Source organism: Propithecus coquereli, unplaced genomic scaffold (assembly GCF_000956105.1).
Source record: "Propithecus coquereli isolate 6110/MARCELLA unplaced genomic scaffold, Pcoq_1.0 Scaffold353, whole genome shotgun sequence".
NCBI lineage: Eukaryota > Metazoa > Chordata > Mammalia > Primates > Indriidae > Propithecus > Propithecus coquereli.
The window spans coordinates 2,282,726-2,297,817 of NW_012149208.1; the positions used below are offsets into that span (position 1 = coordinate 2,282,726).

Sequence of the window (15,092 nt, forward strand, 5' to 3'; positions counted from 1 at the left end):
GAGGTAGGGAGAAAATTAGGACAGGGTGGCCTTCCTGAAGCCACTAGAAGCAAGTGTTTCAAGGGAGAGTTCGTGGTCGACGGTGTCAGATGCTGCTGAGAGCGTGTGTGTCACAGAGACTGAGGACAGATCACTGGAGTTGGTCCCCCAGAGTCTCGGATCACCTTGGCAGGCGAGGGTGGGATTACAGTGGTAGAACGCAGGCCTGCTGGGGTGCGGTGAGCAGGGGAGGTGAGGAGACGGGGGATGCAGACAGCTCTATGGACGGGGAAGCCGAGGAACTTGAAGAGGTGACATTACAGCATTTGCATGCTCGCGGGATAGCTGCTCCCACAGGTCATCTCTTTCTCTCTTGCATCATCCAAGTAGGAGGAGTCAATGGCAACCGCGGCACCCAGTGGAGATCTAGCCTTAGACAAAAGCCCCTTCTTCCATTCTAACAGGTGCAAACAGGTGATCCAGTGGGTGGTGATTTCTCTTCTGGTTGCCTTAAACTTCTCACTGAGACAGGTGGATGTTTGAGGAGAGAGGTAAAAGCTGAACCTGAGACTGGATTGACCAGAAATGGGGTGGGACGGCTGGGCAGTGGTGAGGACCCACTTGAGGACTGTGGATGTGAGACCTGTCAGCAGGGTGTCGCTCTTCTTCCAGCAATGCTCGGCTGCCCCAGGGCAGGCTCATGGTGTGAAGAAAGCTGGAAATAACTAGGGTTGTAGTGTCTCCTGGCAAATACGGCAGGATGTTTTGTAACTATCTTTTTTTATTGACTCCCCTGGCCAGAAAAATGCCCAAAAGTCTATTGTTGAATTAATACTATAGTAATGGCTAAATGAGATTTATTTTAACTAGTGTTCTCATGGTATAATGTTTCCATCCTTTTACTTTCAGTCAGTATATTTAAGATGCTCTTTTATAAAACCACATGTTGTGGTTTTAATAGTCTTTTACTTGGAATGTCTGATCCATTTATATTTAATGTAATTATATTGTTGAGTTTTACCTTTTTTATTATTCTGTTTTTTCCCCTCTATTAGCTTGAATATGAACTCTTTAATATTGTTGATATCAACACAGTAGAGACTGCAACACCCATCATTGGGTCAATACGGTCTCAAATTGTTACTTCCCTTCCCCAGTAATGCTAGAACTTCATTCCTTTAACCCTCCTCCTGCCATCTGCATTATTGTGGCAATGAATTTTAACTCTGTCATGTCTTGTGGGGCTAAATTACATATAATCAATAGTAATTATATTCGTTCACACATCTACCCTTTCCATTGGTCTTTAGGATAATTTTTTAATAGTTCTGTATTTGTTTGAAAACATCTTTATTTTCTATTTCTGAAGGATATATTTATTCACTGGGCATAGAATTCTATATTGGCAATTATTTTCCTTCAGCATTTTAAGATGTCATTCCACTATATTTCATTGTTTTTATTGCTAGGCCAATTCTCAGTCTTATTGGTGCTCTTTTGAAGCTAATGTATCTTTTTTTTCTCTGTGGTCTTTAGCAGTGCTATGATGTGCATGGATATGCTGTTCTTTGTATTCATTCTGATTTGGTGTCTACAGAGGTTCTTGAATATATGCACTGATATCTTCTATCAGATTGGTGAATTCTCAGCCATTATTTCTTTGAATATTCTGCTGCCTCATTTTCACTCTAACCTCTTCTTCAGGAATCTGTTAAGACTTTTCCATCCCAAGTGTCTCTTTCTACTTCAGTCTGTTCTATCAACCTTTCAGTTTGCGAACTTCTGTGTCTGATATGGGTTTAACAAAACCTATTAAGTTCTTATTTCACATATTGCATTTTTCACTTTTAAAGTTCCTACTTCATTCCCTTTTTTATATAAATTCTTAATTATCTCTTTATGGGTCAGCTTTGGGTCCCTTACCATTATTTTTGTTCATAGCATCAGACTCTTGGAACGTCAGACATCCTGTATGAACAGTCATGGAGACCTTAGACAGCTCTCGGCACCCCAGAGGGCTTACCTTTCCCTCTGCGAGGTGGGGAGAGGGGAGAACTGAAGCTTCTGTAAGGTCGGTCTGATGCACCCCTCATCCTAGGGCCTCCTCCCTGCCATATTCTTTCTCCAAAAAACATTGATACTGTGGAAAATTCAGGAGATTTTGGGTTTAGCTCTTTTCAGAGTAAGACTATGAAATCCGATGGGAGAAGATTAAGCAGAGAGAATGGCTACAAATCAAAACTCTAAGTTTTGCTGTAAAGAGAGAGCATGCAAGTAGCTAGAGATGGCGTCATTACTGATGGGTGATGGGAATGAGGAGGGGTAGCTGGAGTATGTAAAGTCTAGGAAAATAAAAACAGACTCTACCTCAGGCTCAGGGGACAGGAGTTTTTAATTAGAGCAAGAAAGTACTGGAGAGGAGGCATGGGGCTGGGCACACTAAGGTGTCTGGTGCGACAGACTGCTCAGAGTAGAACAGAGGTAGAGAGGGTGATAAAGTCCACCCTGGGAAGGGCCAGCTCACCAGAGTGCCCGCCAGGGTCCAAGAGGCCCCCAAGTCTTCCAGGAAGAATGTCTGGAGCTGGTGCCTAGGTGGAAAACTTAAAGCCTCTGTGTTCAGGATTTTTTCCAAGTTGGCCTCCATCTCTAGGTAAAAACATACAAGAAAAGAAGTTGTGAAAAGGGAGAACATTGGCTGGAATCCTAGCACTCTGGGAGGATCACTTGGAGGTTGCTGTGAGCTGGGCTGACGCCATGGCACTCTAGCCTGGGCAACAGAGCCAGACTCTGTCTTGAAAAAAAGGGGGGAGAACATTATTTATGCCTCTGAGAAAAAGCCAAAGGGGAAGCGCAGCCAAGGCTCCTAGGCTGGCCTCCCTGTCACCCGTGCACACAAAGCCCAGAACTGGCCAGCGAATCATCTTGCACAACAACAATGACCAACTTGTCACTATTTTTTTTTCAAGTCCATAGGTGTGGACCCTCTGCCGGCTAAGCTGTCCTATGACAAGTCACATGACCAAGTCTGGGTCCTGAGCTGGGGAGACCTGCACAAGTCCCACCCGAGCCTCCAGGTATGTGAGCACGTGGAGTGGGAGCCTTCCACAACAGGGAGCACTCTCCCCCGGAACACAAACGGCCCCTGCCCCTCACAGTCACAAGGACGACGGACAGGATTCTGATGTCGTGGGGACCAAAATGTGGCACCCAGCCCCACAATACCTGCATCTCCTGAGCTAGTAGTTGCTGGGGCCAAACAGCGCAAGGCCCTGGAGTCCAGGCAGGCAGGGCCGGTGTCACCTCAGGCTGGAGAATGGTATCAAAGCGGCAGGTACAGCCCTAAACGAAAGCACAGTTACTAAGTGCTGACACCGTGCCAGGGGAGGGAGGGTTAAATAATTTGCCTCTGGTCCGGCCCTGGCCGTGGGACCCTGCTCTTCCTCAGCTGGGGGAGGTTCGCAGCTCTCCCAGCAGAGATCCTGGGAGGATTCATCACCACAAAAGTGATCTGAAGTCCTGTTTCCTCAGCCCTCCCGGTGAAGGTGCACAGAGCCTTTCTTCTAGATGCGCAGGAGGGAGGTTAACTTCTGACCTGCAGTGGAGGCCTCCGACACCAGGGCTTAATTCTCTCTCAGAACCCCGGTCTGGAGAAGCTTCCTCCTGGGGCCTAGTCACTGCTGGGCCAGGGAGAAGACACTACTCCACTTTCTGTAACCTGAGGCTATTGTCACTTAAGGGACACCACCATTTTGGGGCCCCAGTGCTGACAAATGAAAGCACTGCAGGAAATTCAAGGGGAGGAGCCACTAACAACAAAACTGACTTCCCATTTTAGTACTGCAATAGACGAGTTGAAAAACACATAGCTGCTACTAAGACCCAAACTAGCACCTACAAGATGAAGAAGAAAATCTCTCTCAAATCACAGAGCAAATGTATGAAGAGCTCGAGACCTGAAGTGGGAACAACAGAAGCTTAGAAAGAAAAGGTAACGATTGGAATGCAGTCAAACATTAAGTAAATGTTGAAGAAATCGTAGATTGACATGAAATAACACGTCTCTGCACTTACTGATAAAATTCCAGAACTCCAAGGATAAAGGGAAAATCTTAAAAGTTTTAGGGCAAAAAGACGAAGTTACCTAATCAAATGGGCATTGGATGTCTCACCTACAGCAGGAGCTGGCAGAACCTGGAATCACATCACACGCTCCTGAGACGAAAGGGCTGAAACCCAGGAGTCCTGCACCCAGCCAGAACTTGGTCACCTGTCAGGACAGAAGAAGATAGCAGGCAAACATTAGGTGAATCAGATGAGAGAGGCAGATGCAAGAATAAAAGTGAAATGGGTAAGAAGAGACTACCTGAGGACATTTCAATTAGAAATGTATTAAATTATTTCGGTAGGGATAACAGTAGAAAGTGCAGGCAGAGGGAGGGAGTAAAAATACTGAGAAAGACTCTAAGAGAATGTTGTTGGAAATTGGTAGTTGAGAAGTATCTCATTATATGACACGTTGAATTCTCCTGTTAAAAGCAGAGATGATCAAATTTGATTTAAATTCAACCTTATTATCACTTCAAGTTATTGCTAGTTTCTTTAAAAGAGTGAGACTAGGGATGACAGGTAAACAAAAAGATATGCATGAGTGATGATGTTAATATCAGACAAGGGGAAGGTTAGGACTAAAAGCAATAACCCACATCTTGAGAGACATGAGGCGATGAACAGCCAATCTATATCAAACATAACTAAATACGTAAAACAGGGGGATTAAAAATACAAGAACTTGATTACAATTGTATACACGAAGGAAAAACAATAATGACAGGAAATTGAATAATATAAACAAGGAACTTAAATACATAGAAAACCTTCCATCTCTCAAATAGAATTTTTCATATGTCCACATATACAAAGTGTATCACTAAAGAAAACTTTAAAATTTTTGCAAAAATAGGTGTTATATTATCTGACAATTAAGAAAACAATTCTGGATAGCTATTAAAAGTAAAATTACATATTGTCTCAAAAACAGTGAAAAAGAGACTATTTCACATCAAAACCTATGGGACACAGAGAAAGAAAGCTGTCCCCAAAGAATATTTGTGGCTTAAAATCCTGCAAAGGAAGTATTTAAGAAATTAGAAAAAGAACAGTTACTGGCTAAACAGTTACTGGCTAGAAGCAATTTAAAAAGACCAAAATTAATAGAAAACCAAAAAAAGGTGCTCACTTTGGCAGCACAGATATTAATACAATACAGAGAAGATTAGCAAGGCGCCTGCACAAGGATGACACACACGTTTGTGAAGTGTTCCATATTTTTAAAATGTTTCCCTCAGTAGTGATGCTCCTGAAAACTTCAGTGTATATCACATTATATAAAAACACTTGGCATTTTTAAAGTTTTGTTCTGGACTCAAAAGAAAACAAACAAAAATAGACAAAATAAGGAATGAAAACAGGGATGTTACTGCAGATACAAGAGGATGAAAAGAATTGAAAAATACTACTACATTGCAACTCAGAGCAAATTTTAAAACCTAGAGGAAATGGATGATTACTTGCAAAATGTAAAAATAAATAAAAACTGACCTACGAACTAGAGCAATTACCATAGATGTTTTTAAAGATTAAAAAATGTATAGCTAGTTTTATCAAATCTTCAAAATAGAGATAACTTTAATATTATTTGCGCTATCCCAAGATAATGGGGGAATATGTATAGTTCCTTAGTTTATTTTGAAGAGCCAGTATAATTATAAAAACTTAAAATAGTGTAAAAAGAAAACTGTAATCTCATGAATACAGAAGCAAAGTTGTAAACACAACACTAAGAACAGAGTCCAGCGACGTGTCTAAAGGCGCAAGCAGGGATCACATTCCCAGGACGCGGTGACGGTTCACCCTCAGGACTATTCGTAACACCAACAAATCAAAAGAGAAAAAAACGTAGGGTATCTTCAATAAATGCTGAAAAGGTATTTAATTAAATACAGAAGGCATTCTTAATAAAAAGCCTAAAAATAGGAATAGAAGGAAATTCTTTAAATAAAGACTATTTCCCCAAAACCAATCGCATTTCTCTGCCTAAATGACAAAACACTAAAAGCATTTTAATACCAGAAATCAGACCAGGATGCCATCACCATAACTGGAAAGTCTAGGAAAGGCAGCATCACAAGAAAGAGTGAGTTGGAATAAACCTGCTTTCGTCACTGTGGGCTAAGGAAACCAGTACTCACAAGAGCTGGTCCTGGGAAGGTCACCCGGCGCAGCCTCCGTGATAAGCAAGGTGGAAACATGAACCAACAGCCTCAAAGAGTAATTTCTGATCCAGCAACTGGACTTCTCAGGAGTCATCCAAAGGCCAAAACCATGGATGTGGACAAAGATTTAGGTACAACATGATGTGTTACTGCATCATTTATATTTGCAAGACATTAATACCCTAACATTGTTTCTAGGCATCTAACACTAAGGGATTTGTTGAGCAAACTTTGCGACGACCACGCGAAGGTGTTTCCATGAACGCGGCTCGTGCCACCAGGCCCTGCCCGGAGACCAACTTTTCAACACTTGGCATCTTCTCAAATTCTGCCCAGAACCGTCCCGCCCACCCTGTCCCAGGCCAGCCTCCAGCTGCCTCTCAGCCTGTCTCACTGGGCACGCCGTTCCTGTCCTGCCCCATGTCACTTCTCCACTGGCCTCGCCCACTCTCTAAGCGAGATGCCAGCCTTCCAGGACCCACCCGTGCATGCCCTGAACCAAGCCCGCGGAGCTAGGAACTCGAGGGCTCGACCGGTATCTCTGGGGCACTTACGGGCCCGGCCACGTGCCAGGCTACAGGAAAAAGCGCAGAAGCAACTCGTGGCTCGGAGAAACAAGGCTGACATGCCCACGTCGGTTCAACGGCCCACGGTACTGTGTGTTTGAAGAAGTAACCTCTGAATATCGGGTGTCAGAGCGGCGAAGCATGAGTGACAGTGACCGATGACAGCCTGCAATTTCCCATGTCTGCCATAAGCCGAGATGACAGGCCTGACATCGAGCAGTGGCCGCTTGGAATTCTGCAGCATTTTCCTGCAGACTCTCTAAGATCCAGTTTCCGAATGCTGGTATTTTCTTAATGCCAGTTCCATGAATTTTTTTCCCGTGGACTTGCCAAGGAACTCATTTGGCCATTTAAAAAATAAATCGCAGGAAAATAACCTCGTGCAACTTTAGACCTGCCCCAGGACTGAAAACCACAGCGTGCGTGGCGCCGGGCCAGCACTCTGCCTGCTCAGGGGTCTGGCGGCCGCCTCCTGTCCCCCCTGGAGGGTCTGGGCTTGTCCTTGGGGCCCTCGAGCCAAAACTGCTTGCAAGCTGGCCAAGCCCCTCATCTGGTGGCTGGCGGCCACCTCACAGGCAGCGGCCTAGAACTGGAAGACAGATGAGCACGTGCAGAGGGCAGGAGGACACAGCTGGCTGCCTGGCCCTTGGTGGTGACCAGGGGGCCGCCCAGCCTGACCACTAGGGCAGGGCCTGCAGACCACCCCTCGTCCCATCTGACCCCGCACACCACCCAGCTCTAAGCTGCCGGCTGCCCTTCCCCTGCCACACACACACACACAGCAGGGACCTGCCTCTCACTGCCTCCTGCTATGTCTGCCAGGGAGAAAGTGTCACCTCCAGGGAAACAGAGGCAGCCATGCTCTGTCACTACCAATTTGTACAAAGCACAGGGCCCAACTGTTTACCTTCCACGGCAAGTCCCCTCTGTGCGTCCAGAACCTCCTCCCGGCGTTCTAATTGCAAGACGTCGAAACGACACGAGCAGCATCTGCGAGTGTCTGAGGCTCCCGCAGGATGCTACCTTCTCTAATAAATGCTTCTGCCACCACTCTCAGAAAACGCCCCATTAGCAGCATCTGACAGATTCCCAACAAACAGGCCCAGGCACCGGACACCAGATAAAAATGAATTCCCAGCAAACAATTCTACCATTTTCATGGCCGAAAGCTCCCTCCCTCTTCCCCTGGGGTGGCCTACGCCGGGCAGAGGTGGGATTCCCTGTGTGGGGAGGAGGTTGTCTCCGAGCAAGCGGAGTGACGTTTCAGCTCTGGGGACCTCCCTCGGAAGTCCCTGCGCCATCCCTCGGGTCCTCGCTCTGCGGTCACAGAGGCTGAGCGAGGAGGAGGGGGCAGTTGGGACATTCACTCCTGTCCCACATGTCCTCTCCTGGGAAGGCTCGGTCCCTGCCTGTGACGTACCCAAAGAGCCGCCCTTTGCTGCCACCCTGGTCCTGGGGCGGCGGTTTGCTCATCGTCTCCCTCACAGGACCCCGCTCTGTGTTGCAGGTGATCACAGAGGCCAGCTCCGGCCAGGGCCAGCACCTCATCCGCACGCCCTTTGCAGGGGTGGACGATTTCTTCATTCCCCCGACAAACCTCATCATCAACCACGTCAGGTGAGACCGACTCAAAGGCCTCTAAGCGGCTCGACACCCAGCTCAGCCCTGCACGGGCAGCTTCCCCGGGGGAGGGGGCGCCTGCTCCTTCCTCCCCTCCCCTGCTGCTCCTGGGCTGGGTTCGGACCCATCAGGAAGAGACAGAGAAATGGACCCGTCTCTAGCAAAGCAGGCCCAGAGCCTAGTCCTCACCGTTTATAGTCCGTGACTCTGTTAAAGAGGGTACTCGGCTCCGATGCCCTCAGGGGCCCTGGGAGGTCAGGAAGTTTCATCCGCAAGGTGAGGACAACATAGGAAGAAAAGATGCAATGGGGGCAAATCGAGCACCCTCTACCTGCTGTAGACGAAAATCTAGAAGTGGTCTTGACCCCTATTTTACAGCCAGGAATTGGCGGAGTCGGACTAAATGCAAAGCCAAGTCTTCCCTCAGTGCCCCATCCTGCCTCCTTCCTAACCACAGCCCATGATTCCTCTAGGAGCCCCCAAACCTCTGCGCAGGGGCCCCACAAAGAGACCAGGCTTCCCGACTGCCGTGGTTTGCCACCATCTAAAACCACCACCTCATCATGACAGCCGTGGCCTCCACGGCAAGCCTTGTCCCAGCCTGGCCGTTCCCCTCCCTGTTCGTTTCCGAGACCCCCCATTGCTAGGAGACCCGGCCTGCCCACCAAGTCGCCAAGTCCCGAGATGTCCTGGGGCACCATTTACGTCTTCCTGCCCTCGCGCTCCTCTCTCCGGGAGGAGATGACCCATTTTTGCAAGCGGATGCTGGAGAGGCGCCCACCTACCCTTGCCCACAGAAGAACCACTTTCGAATCCCTCACCAGAGAGGACCTGACAGAACCCTCTAGATTTGCACAAAAGGGTGCAACCCCCGCAGAGACGCCGAATTCAGCCGGGAGTTGTGCGAACTCGAGGCGCTGCGGCTCCTGTGAGCGGCTTTTACGCTCGAGTTCCTCGTTGAGGGTGAGGTTTTCTTTCTGGCTCTTTCAGGATGCCTTAAAGACATGCCTGGTGATGGGGAGCATTTCCCCTACTCTGGGGTATAGTTTTCAAGAGGAAATTGTGGAAGAGATTTTGCTCTGTCGCTGTGGGCGTACATGGCGCCCAGCGGCCTCTGTGAGCGAGGGATCTGGGCAGAGGCTCTCAAGATCAAAGGGAAGTTCCACCTGCAGTCCGGCCTTGCCGTACTTGCAACCAGCCTCCAAAAAGGAATTTCGGAAAGTTCACCTGTGAGCAACGACCACCTACTTGAGCTCCTGTCTAAAGTTTCCTCTTAGATCTAATCCCCCCACAGCCCCAGGAAGGAGCTGCCCTTGTCAGAGTCCGCGGAGGCTCAGAGAGGCGAGCAGCTGGCCGGGCACCGGGGCAGCCCCAGGCCCACCGGCTCCCGTGGTCAAAGCTGTCCGCGGCCCTGCTGCCCCAGGTTCTTCCTGCCCACATCCTCGGTGTGGCAGGAAAGGGACTGCCCCGACATTCCTCGCCCAGGGGAAAGGGGGATGGATAGGAAATCCATACTTGTTCAGCTGCCTCAAATTCTGACTCACGGGTTAGTCTAGAACACAGCAAGGACACAGACTCTCCTGTCTTGTCCTCAGAGCAGGCAGAGTCCAGGCAGTCACCTCTGGCCCTTTTCCTCCACACTCACCTTCCAGACGCAGCCCCCCCGCTTCCCAGCCGGCCCAGGCCTCGAGGAAGCAGATCGAAGGCATCCCAGCTGGCGGAGCTGTTGAAAGCCCTTTCTCCCTGCTCCTTCACCTTTTCTAAAGACCAGTGCATGTCCCAAGAGCATAAATCCCCAGGCCTGGTGGCTCACGCCTACCGTCCCACTACTTTGCAGGCCAAGGCAGGAGGATAGTTTGAGACAAGCCTGGGCAATAAAGCAAGACCCCATCTCTACATAAACTTTAAAAATTAGCCAGGCATGGTGGTGCTCACCTGTAGTCCCAGCTACTCGGGAGGCTGAGGCTGGAGGCTCACTTGAGCCCAGGAGTTTGAGGCTGCAGTGAGCTCTGATGATGCCACCGTACTCCAGCCTGGGCAGCAGAGCAAGACCCTGTCTCAAAAAAGAAAAAAAAAAAAAGATTATAAATCCAGGAACAATTGTAACTCAACTGCATTTGGTTTGTGATCATAGATAATTTGATTACGAAGCCCTCCCCTGGCAGAATGATAGATCTTATAATAGGCGTTTAGCTCACTGAAGGATTACGACAAGGGGAAAAGGGAGAGGGTCGTTTAAGACAAGTGAAGGATTCCCTGCCCCTCAAGGAGGCCTCTCGACCTCTGACCTCAGTTCTTCCTCCCCCAGGTTCGGCTTCATCTTCAACAGGTCTGACCCCGCGGTCCACAAGGTGGACCTGGAGACGCTGATGCCGCTCAAGACCATCAGCCTGCGGCGCCACGGCTGCGTGCCCCGGGCTATGGCGCACACACACCTGGGCGGCTACTTCTTCATCCAGTGCGGACAGGACAGCTCTGCTCCCGCCGCCCGGCAGCTGCTGGTCGACAGCGTCACGGACTCTGTGGTCGGCCCCAATGGCGACGTAGCCGGCACCCCACACGTGTCCCCGGACGGGCGCTTTGTGGTCAGCGCTGCCGCCGACAGCAGCCAGCTGCACGTGCAGGAGGTCACCGTGCGGGGTGAGATCCGGACCCTGTACCAGCTGGAGGTGAAGCCGGGCGTCTCGGACGTGGCGTTCCAGCGCTCCGGCACGGAGGCCGGTCGCTACGACCTCTACGCCTCGCTGGAGGCCGCGCCGGGCCTGCTGTTCCTGGAGCTGCCCACGGGCAGGAGGAGCGTGCTGGAGAACTTGAAGCAGCCGCCCGCGGGGCCGGCCCGGCCCTGGGGAGGACCCCGAAGAATTGTGAGGGACAGTGGGCTGTTCGGACAGTACCTCCTCACCCCAGCCCGAGAGTCCCTGTTCCTCGTCCACGGGAGGCAGAACGCACTGCGGTGCGAGGTGCCGGCCATAAAGGGGGGGGCCACGGCGGTGTGGGTGGGCGAGGTGTGAGGGCCCAGAGCGGGCCCCTGGGCCGAGGAGCCCGGTCCCGAGCAGGCGCCTGTACATTTTCACAGACAAAAGCAAAACCCCATATCCGCTTTGTGGTTCAACACTGGTCTCCTTGCAAGTTTCCGGGTCTAAGGGACGCGCTGCCGGCAGGACTGGGGTTTTCGTTAGCAAGTACGAGTCTCGCCTGAGCTACAGCGAGGACCCCTGCTGCCGTGTGAAGGAGTCACTTCTGTGCCCGCTGCACGCCTCGCTTCCCGGGGACGCCGTGGGGGCCAGAGATCCTGCTCTCCCGGCCACGCTTCTGTCTGTTGCCTTCACGTGGTCATCGTCCTCTACCGCCAGACCCAGCCGGACGTCACCCTGACGGAGCGGCCTAGAGGCAGGACCGCGGCCGGGGCTCTCCCTCGCTTGAGACCACGTCTCCTCCTTGGCTGCTGCTTGCTTTTCTTTCCATTTGACTTGTCGTAAGCCTGGGGGAGAGCCCACGAGACTTACTTCATCTTGGGGGATGGGGAAATCACTCTCTTTATTTTGGAAATTTTTTTGATTAAAAAATAATTTTTTACAATCTCAAATGCTAGTAAGCAGAAAGATGCTCTCTGAGGTCCAGCTGTGTTCTTCCCTGCCTTAGGCCAGGTCTCTGGGGGTCATAGCCAGAAAGGACAGTGGTCGTCCAAGAATACTGGCCCTACAAACTATCGCCAGCCCTAGTTCTCCAAGTGCAGATCAGCCACCGTGTTGGTAGAGACCCAGTTCTATGCTGGGACTCCAAGAGGCCAGGACAAGCTGCGTGGGCCTGCTTTGCACCACAGAAGGGGGACATTTCGGTAGCCAGGTCCAGACGCCCAGACGCCGGGCATGCTTGGCCCGACAAGGTACGGGCAGCCTCCACGCCCAACACACAGCCCCGAGTGGGTCCTGGCGGGTCTTGAGGCTGTACCTTTTCTGCCCGTGGCCTGTGCGCTCGGCTCTGGTGCCCCAGCCCCCCATCAGCACATCTCAGCAAGGATGTGCTTGCTTACACGCCCCCGTACACGCACACCCCACAACCCGGAGTCGGAAGGCTGCGGGCTGGCCCCGCTGTGGGATTCCCTAATGTCTCAGGCTGCGGTGACTCTCATGTGGGCATCAAAGAAGTAACCCAGCCAGCCCTGTGGAGACCAACTGGGTCAGAGACTCTCAGCAAACAGGAGGTTCTCAGAATACTCTCTCCCTCTCTCTCATGTCAGGGCCAAAGCTTACAGGGCTACGTGATCATTGCCGCAGCCACACGGGGCTGGGCAAGGTGGTCCCATCAGACACCTGAGCTGATGTGGCCACGTCCACCTGCTGACAGAGCCATGATTTTCCTTCGCTCCTGAGGAATGACCCCGTCCAAGGAGAGGACGACCTAGACTCCTAGTCCTGCGTCACTCCTAGTACACACGGCTCGTTCTCACTCCCACCTGCCCCGCCACCTGTCCCGAGGTCAGCCCCTTCTCTGGCGTGTCTCGTGCGTCTGAGTCACCAACTTCCCGTCCGCTACAGCTCCCAGGAGTGCGCTAGGATGACACGTACGTTCATCTTCTAGATTTCGAAAGGCAAGCTGTGCAGCCGTAGGTTGTGGAAACTGACCTCGAAAGCCTAATGCTCATTTGCACAGTAGCCGGATGGGCGGATCACGCATCTTGCCCTTTTTTTTCCTGCCTCACCGTCTGGATGCATTTGCTCCCAAACCCCATTCTTACCACTGAAATTCACCGACTTTCATAACCTTCTTTTGGTAAAATCTTTGAAATTGTGTCAGCCCCTGGCAGAAAAAGAGTCTCTGAGCCTAAAGGAAGGCGAGTCCCACTGACTGCCAAGCCAGAACACCATTCCGCTGAGCTGTGGGACTCCTAAGTGAAAGACCGCTCTAACCTGACCTAGCATTTTAAAAAAAATCAGGAGTGACGGAGTCGGCTTCTGCAACATCTGTTCTTTTTCCAGTGTTCCTTCCGTCTGCCTTTCTCTGTCCGCACATGCGGCTACAGGAGGCGGCCCGCTCAGGGCCCACTTGGCAGTGGGCCATGCTGGACACCGTGGAATCCAAGCAGGAAACGGCAGGGCTGAGGCCTAGGCCGGAGTCCAGGAGCCCAGGCCCAGGAGGCAAAGGCACAACAGCAGGAGGGCAGGTGTGTTTCCACAGCAAAGCCAACAGGGCTGCCCAGCGGGGCAGTGGGGGAAGGCGGGCAGACCTGCCTGCCCTTCCTCCCACCCCTCACCCCGGAGGAGGCTGGAGGAACACAGTGCAAAAGCCACCGGCGGGGGATACGTCCCTGCGGGTCACCCTCCTGCTGAACACACGGGGTCCACCCACAACTAATATTTTGTATTATTAAAGAAGTATTGGCTCTACCAAAAGAATCACCAAACTGTCTCAGTAATTTTGAAATAAAATTTCACAAAAATCCAAGTTTTTTTCTTTACAAAATGACAAATTAACCTGCACCTGTGGAGACAGTAAGGCTCGGAAATGAAGGCCCTTGTTCTCCTTCTGCCCCCTCGAGCATGAAGGTTCTGGGTCCAAGAGCCCACCCAGCCAGCCCAGACGGATGGCAGAAAGAGGGACTGTTGGCTTCCGGAAGATACTGTGAACCTCCTGCATGAGCAGGCCTGAGAGTGGGCCACCCCCAGCACGGCAAATCCACTGTCCCCAGATCAGCACCACTGGCCAGCCAGCCCTACCCGGGGCTGACCCAGGCTTACTTCTTCAGTGTCCAAGCCATTCCGGAAGATGCTGGAAGAGCCCTGTAACGCTTGGCTGGGGCCAAACGCTAATACCAAGCTTCAGGAACTCTGACCTAAGTATAACATCCCCAGAAACAGAAACTCAGTCCCTACCATCTCCACCCCAACCCAGCCACCCCCCGTCCCTGCTCACCTGTGCCGACAGGGGCTCCCAGCTCCAGGTAGGTGGCCAGGAAGACGACTGTCAACCCCCACGAAGCAGGAGCGGCTGCTGCCACAGAGAATCGCAGCTGCTGGGCCTTCGTTCGGGAAAGCGGCCGCGAGTTGGCTTTGGACGGCCACATCTTCTTGTTTTCTGTTGACCAATAACCTGTGAACTAAAGAAGATTTCAGAACTGAGATGTGAAACAGATTCATTCTGGATATATTTTTCTACAAGGGGCTTAAAACGCGTAGCTGATTCGTCATCCACAATGTGTTTCGTTCAGATACCACAGACGCTGAACCATCTTCCCTAGCAAATCCCGCGATTCTCTCTCCCCGGCCCCCTCGAGAAGCCAGCCCCCCGGAGAGTCGCCGCGGCTCCCCCCTCTCTCCTATGCATCCTTCAGTCTACCTCGCGCCCCCTGCACCCAGCACCGCCGGAATGCTGCTCCGACAGGTGACGTGGGACGATCACGGTACTGCCACGGAAGTCCTCTGCCAGCCGCCCCCACCCAGCCAGAACCCACTGGGGTACAGCTCCTTGCTGCCCAGAATCACGCGCCCCCCAGACCCTAGCTCGCAGACCTGGCGTTAGATGACCGAGACTAGAGGGAGTCGCTCAGAAGCGTCGGGGAGTCGGTTGTGATCCAGCAGGAGCAGAGACAGTGACAGCCACGCCGCCTGTGTCAGAGGGCCCAAGTGCCCGCCTCCCTCCGCTCCCATTTCACTCT

At 51.5% G+C, this 15,092-nt stretch overlaps 1 protein-coding gene across 1 annotated transcript in view; it reads left to right on the forward strand.

Annotated features, from left to right (window-relative positions):
* The window catches only part of FSTL4 (follistatin-like 4), a 333,977-nt gene extending 322,204 nt beyond the window's left edge, over positions 1 to 11,773 (forward strand). The window contains exons 13-15 of the mRNA XM_012651317.1: positions 2,946 to 3,053; positions 8,325 to 8,434; positions 10,746 to 11,773. Coding sequence (XP_012506771.1) covers positions 2,946 to 3,053; positions 8,325 to 8,434; positions 10,746 to 11,448 — 921 coding nt within the window. The 3' untranslated portion in view covers positions 11,449 to 11,773. The remainder of the gene's footprint in view (positions 1 to 2,945; positions 3,054 to 8,324; positions 8,435 to 10,745) is intronic.
* Positions 11,774 to 15,092: the final 3,319 nt, after the last annotated feature.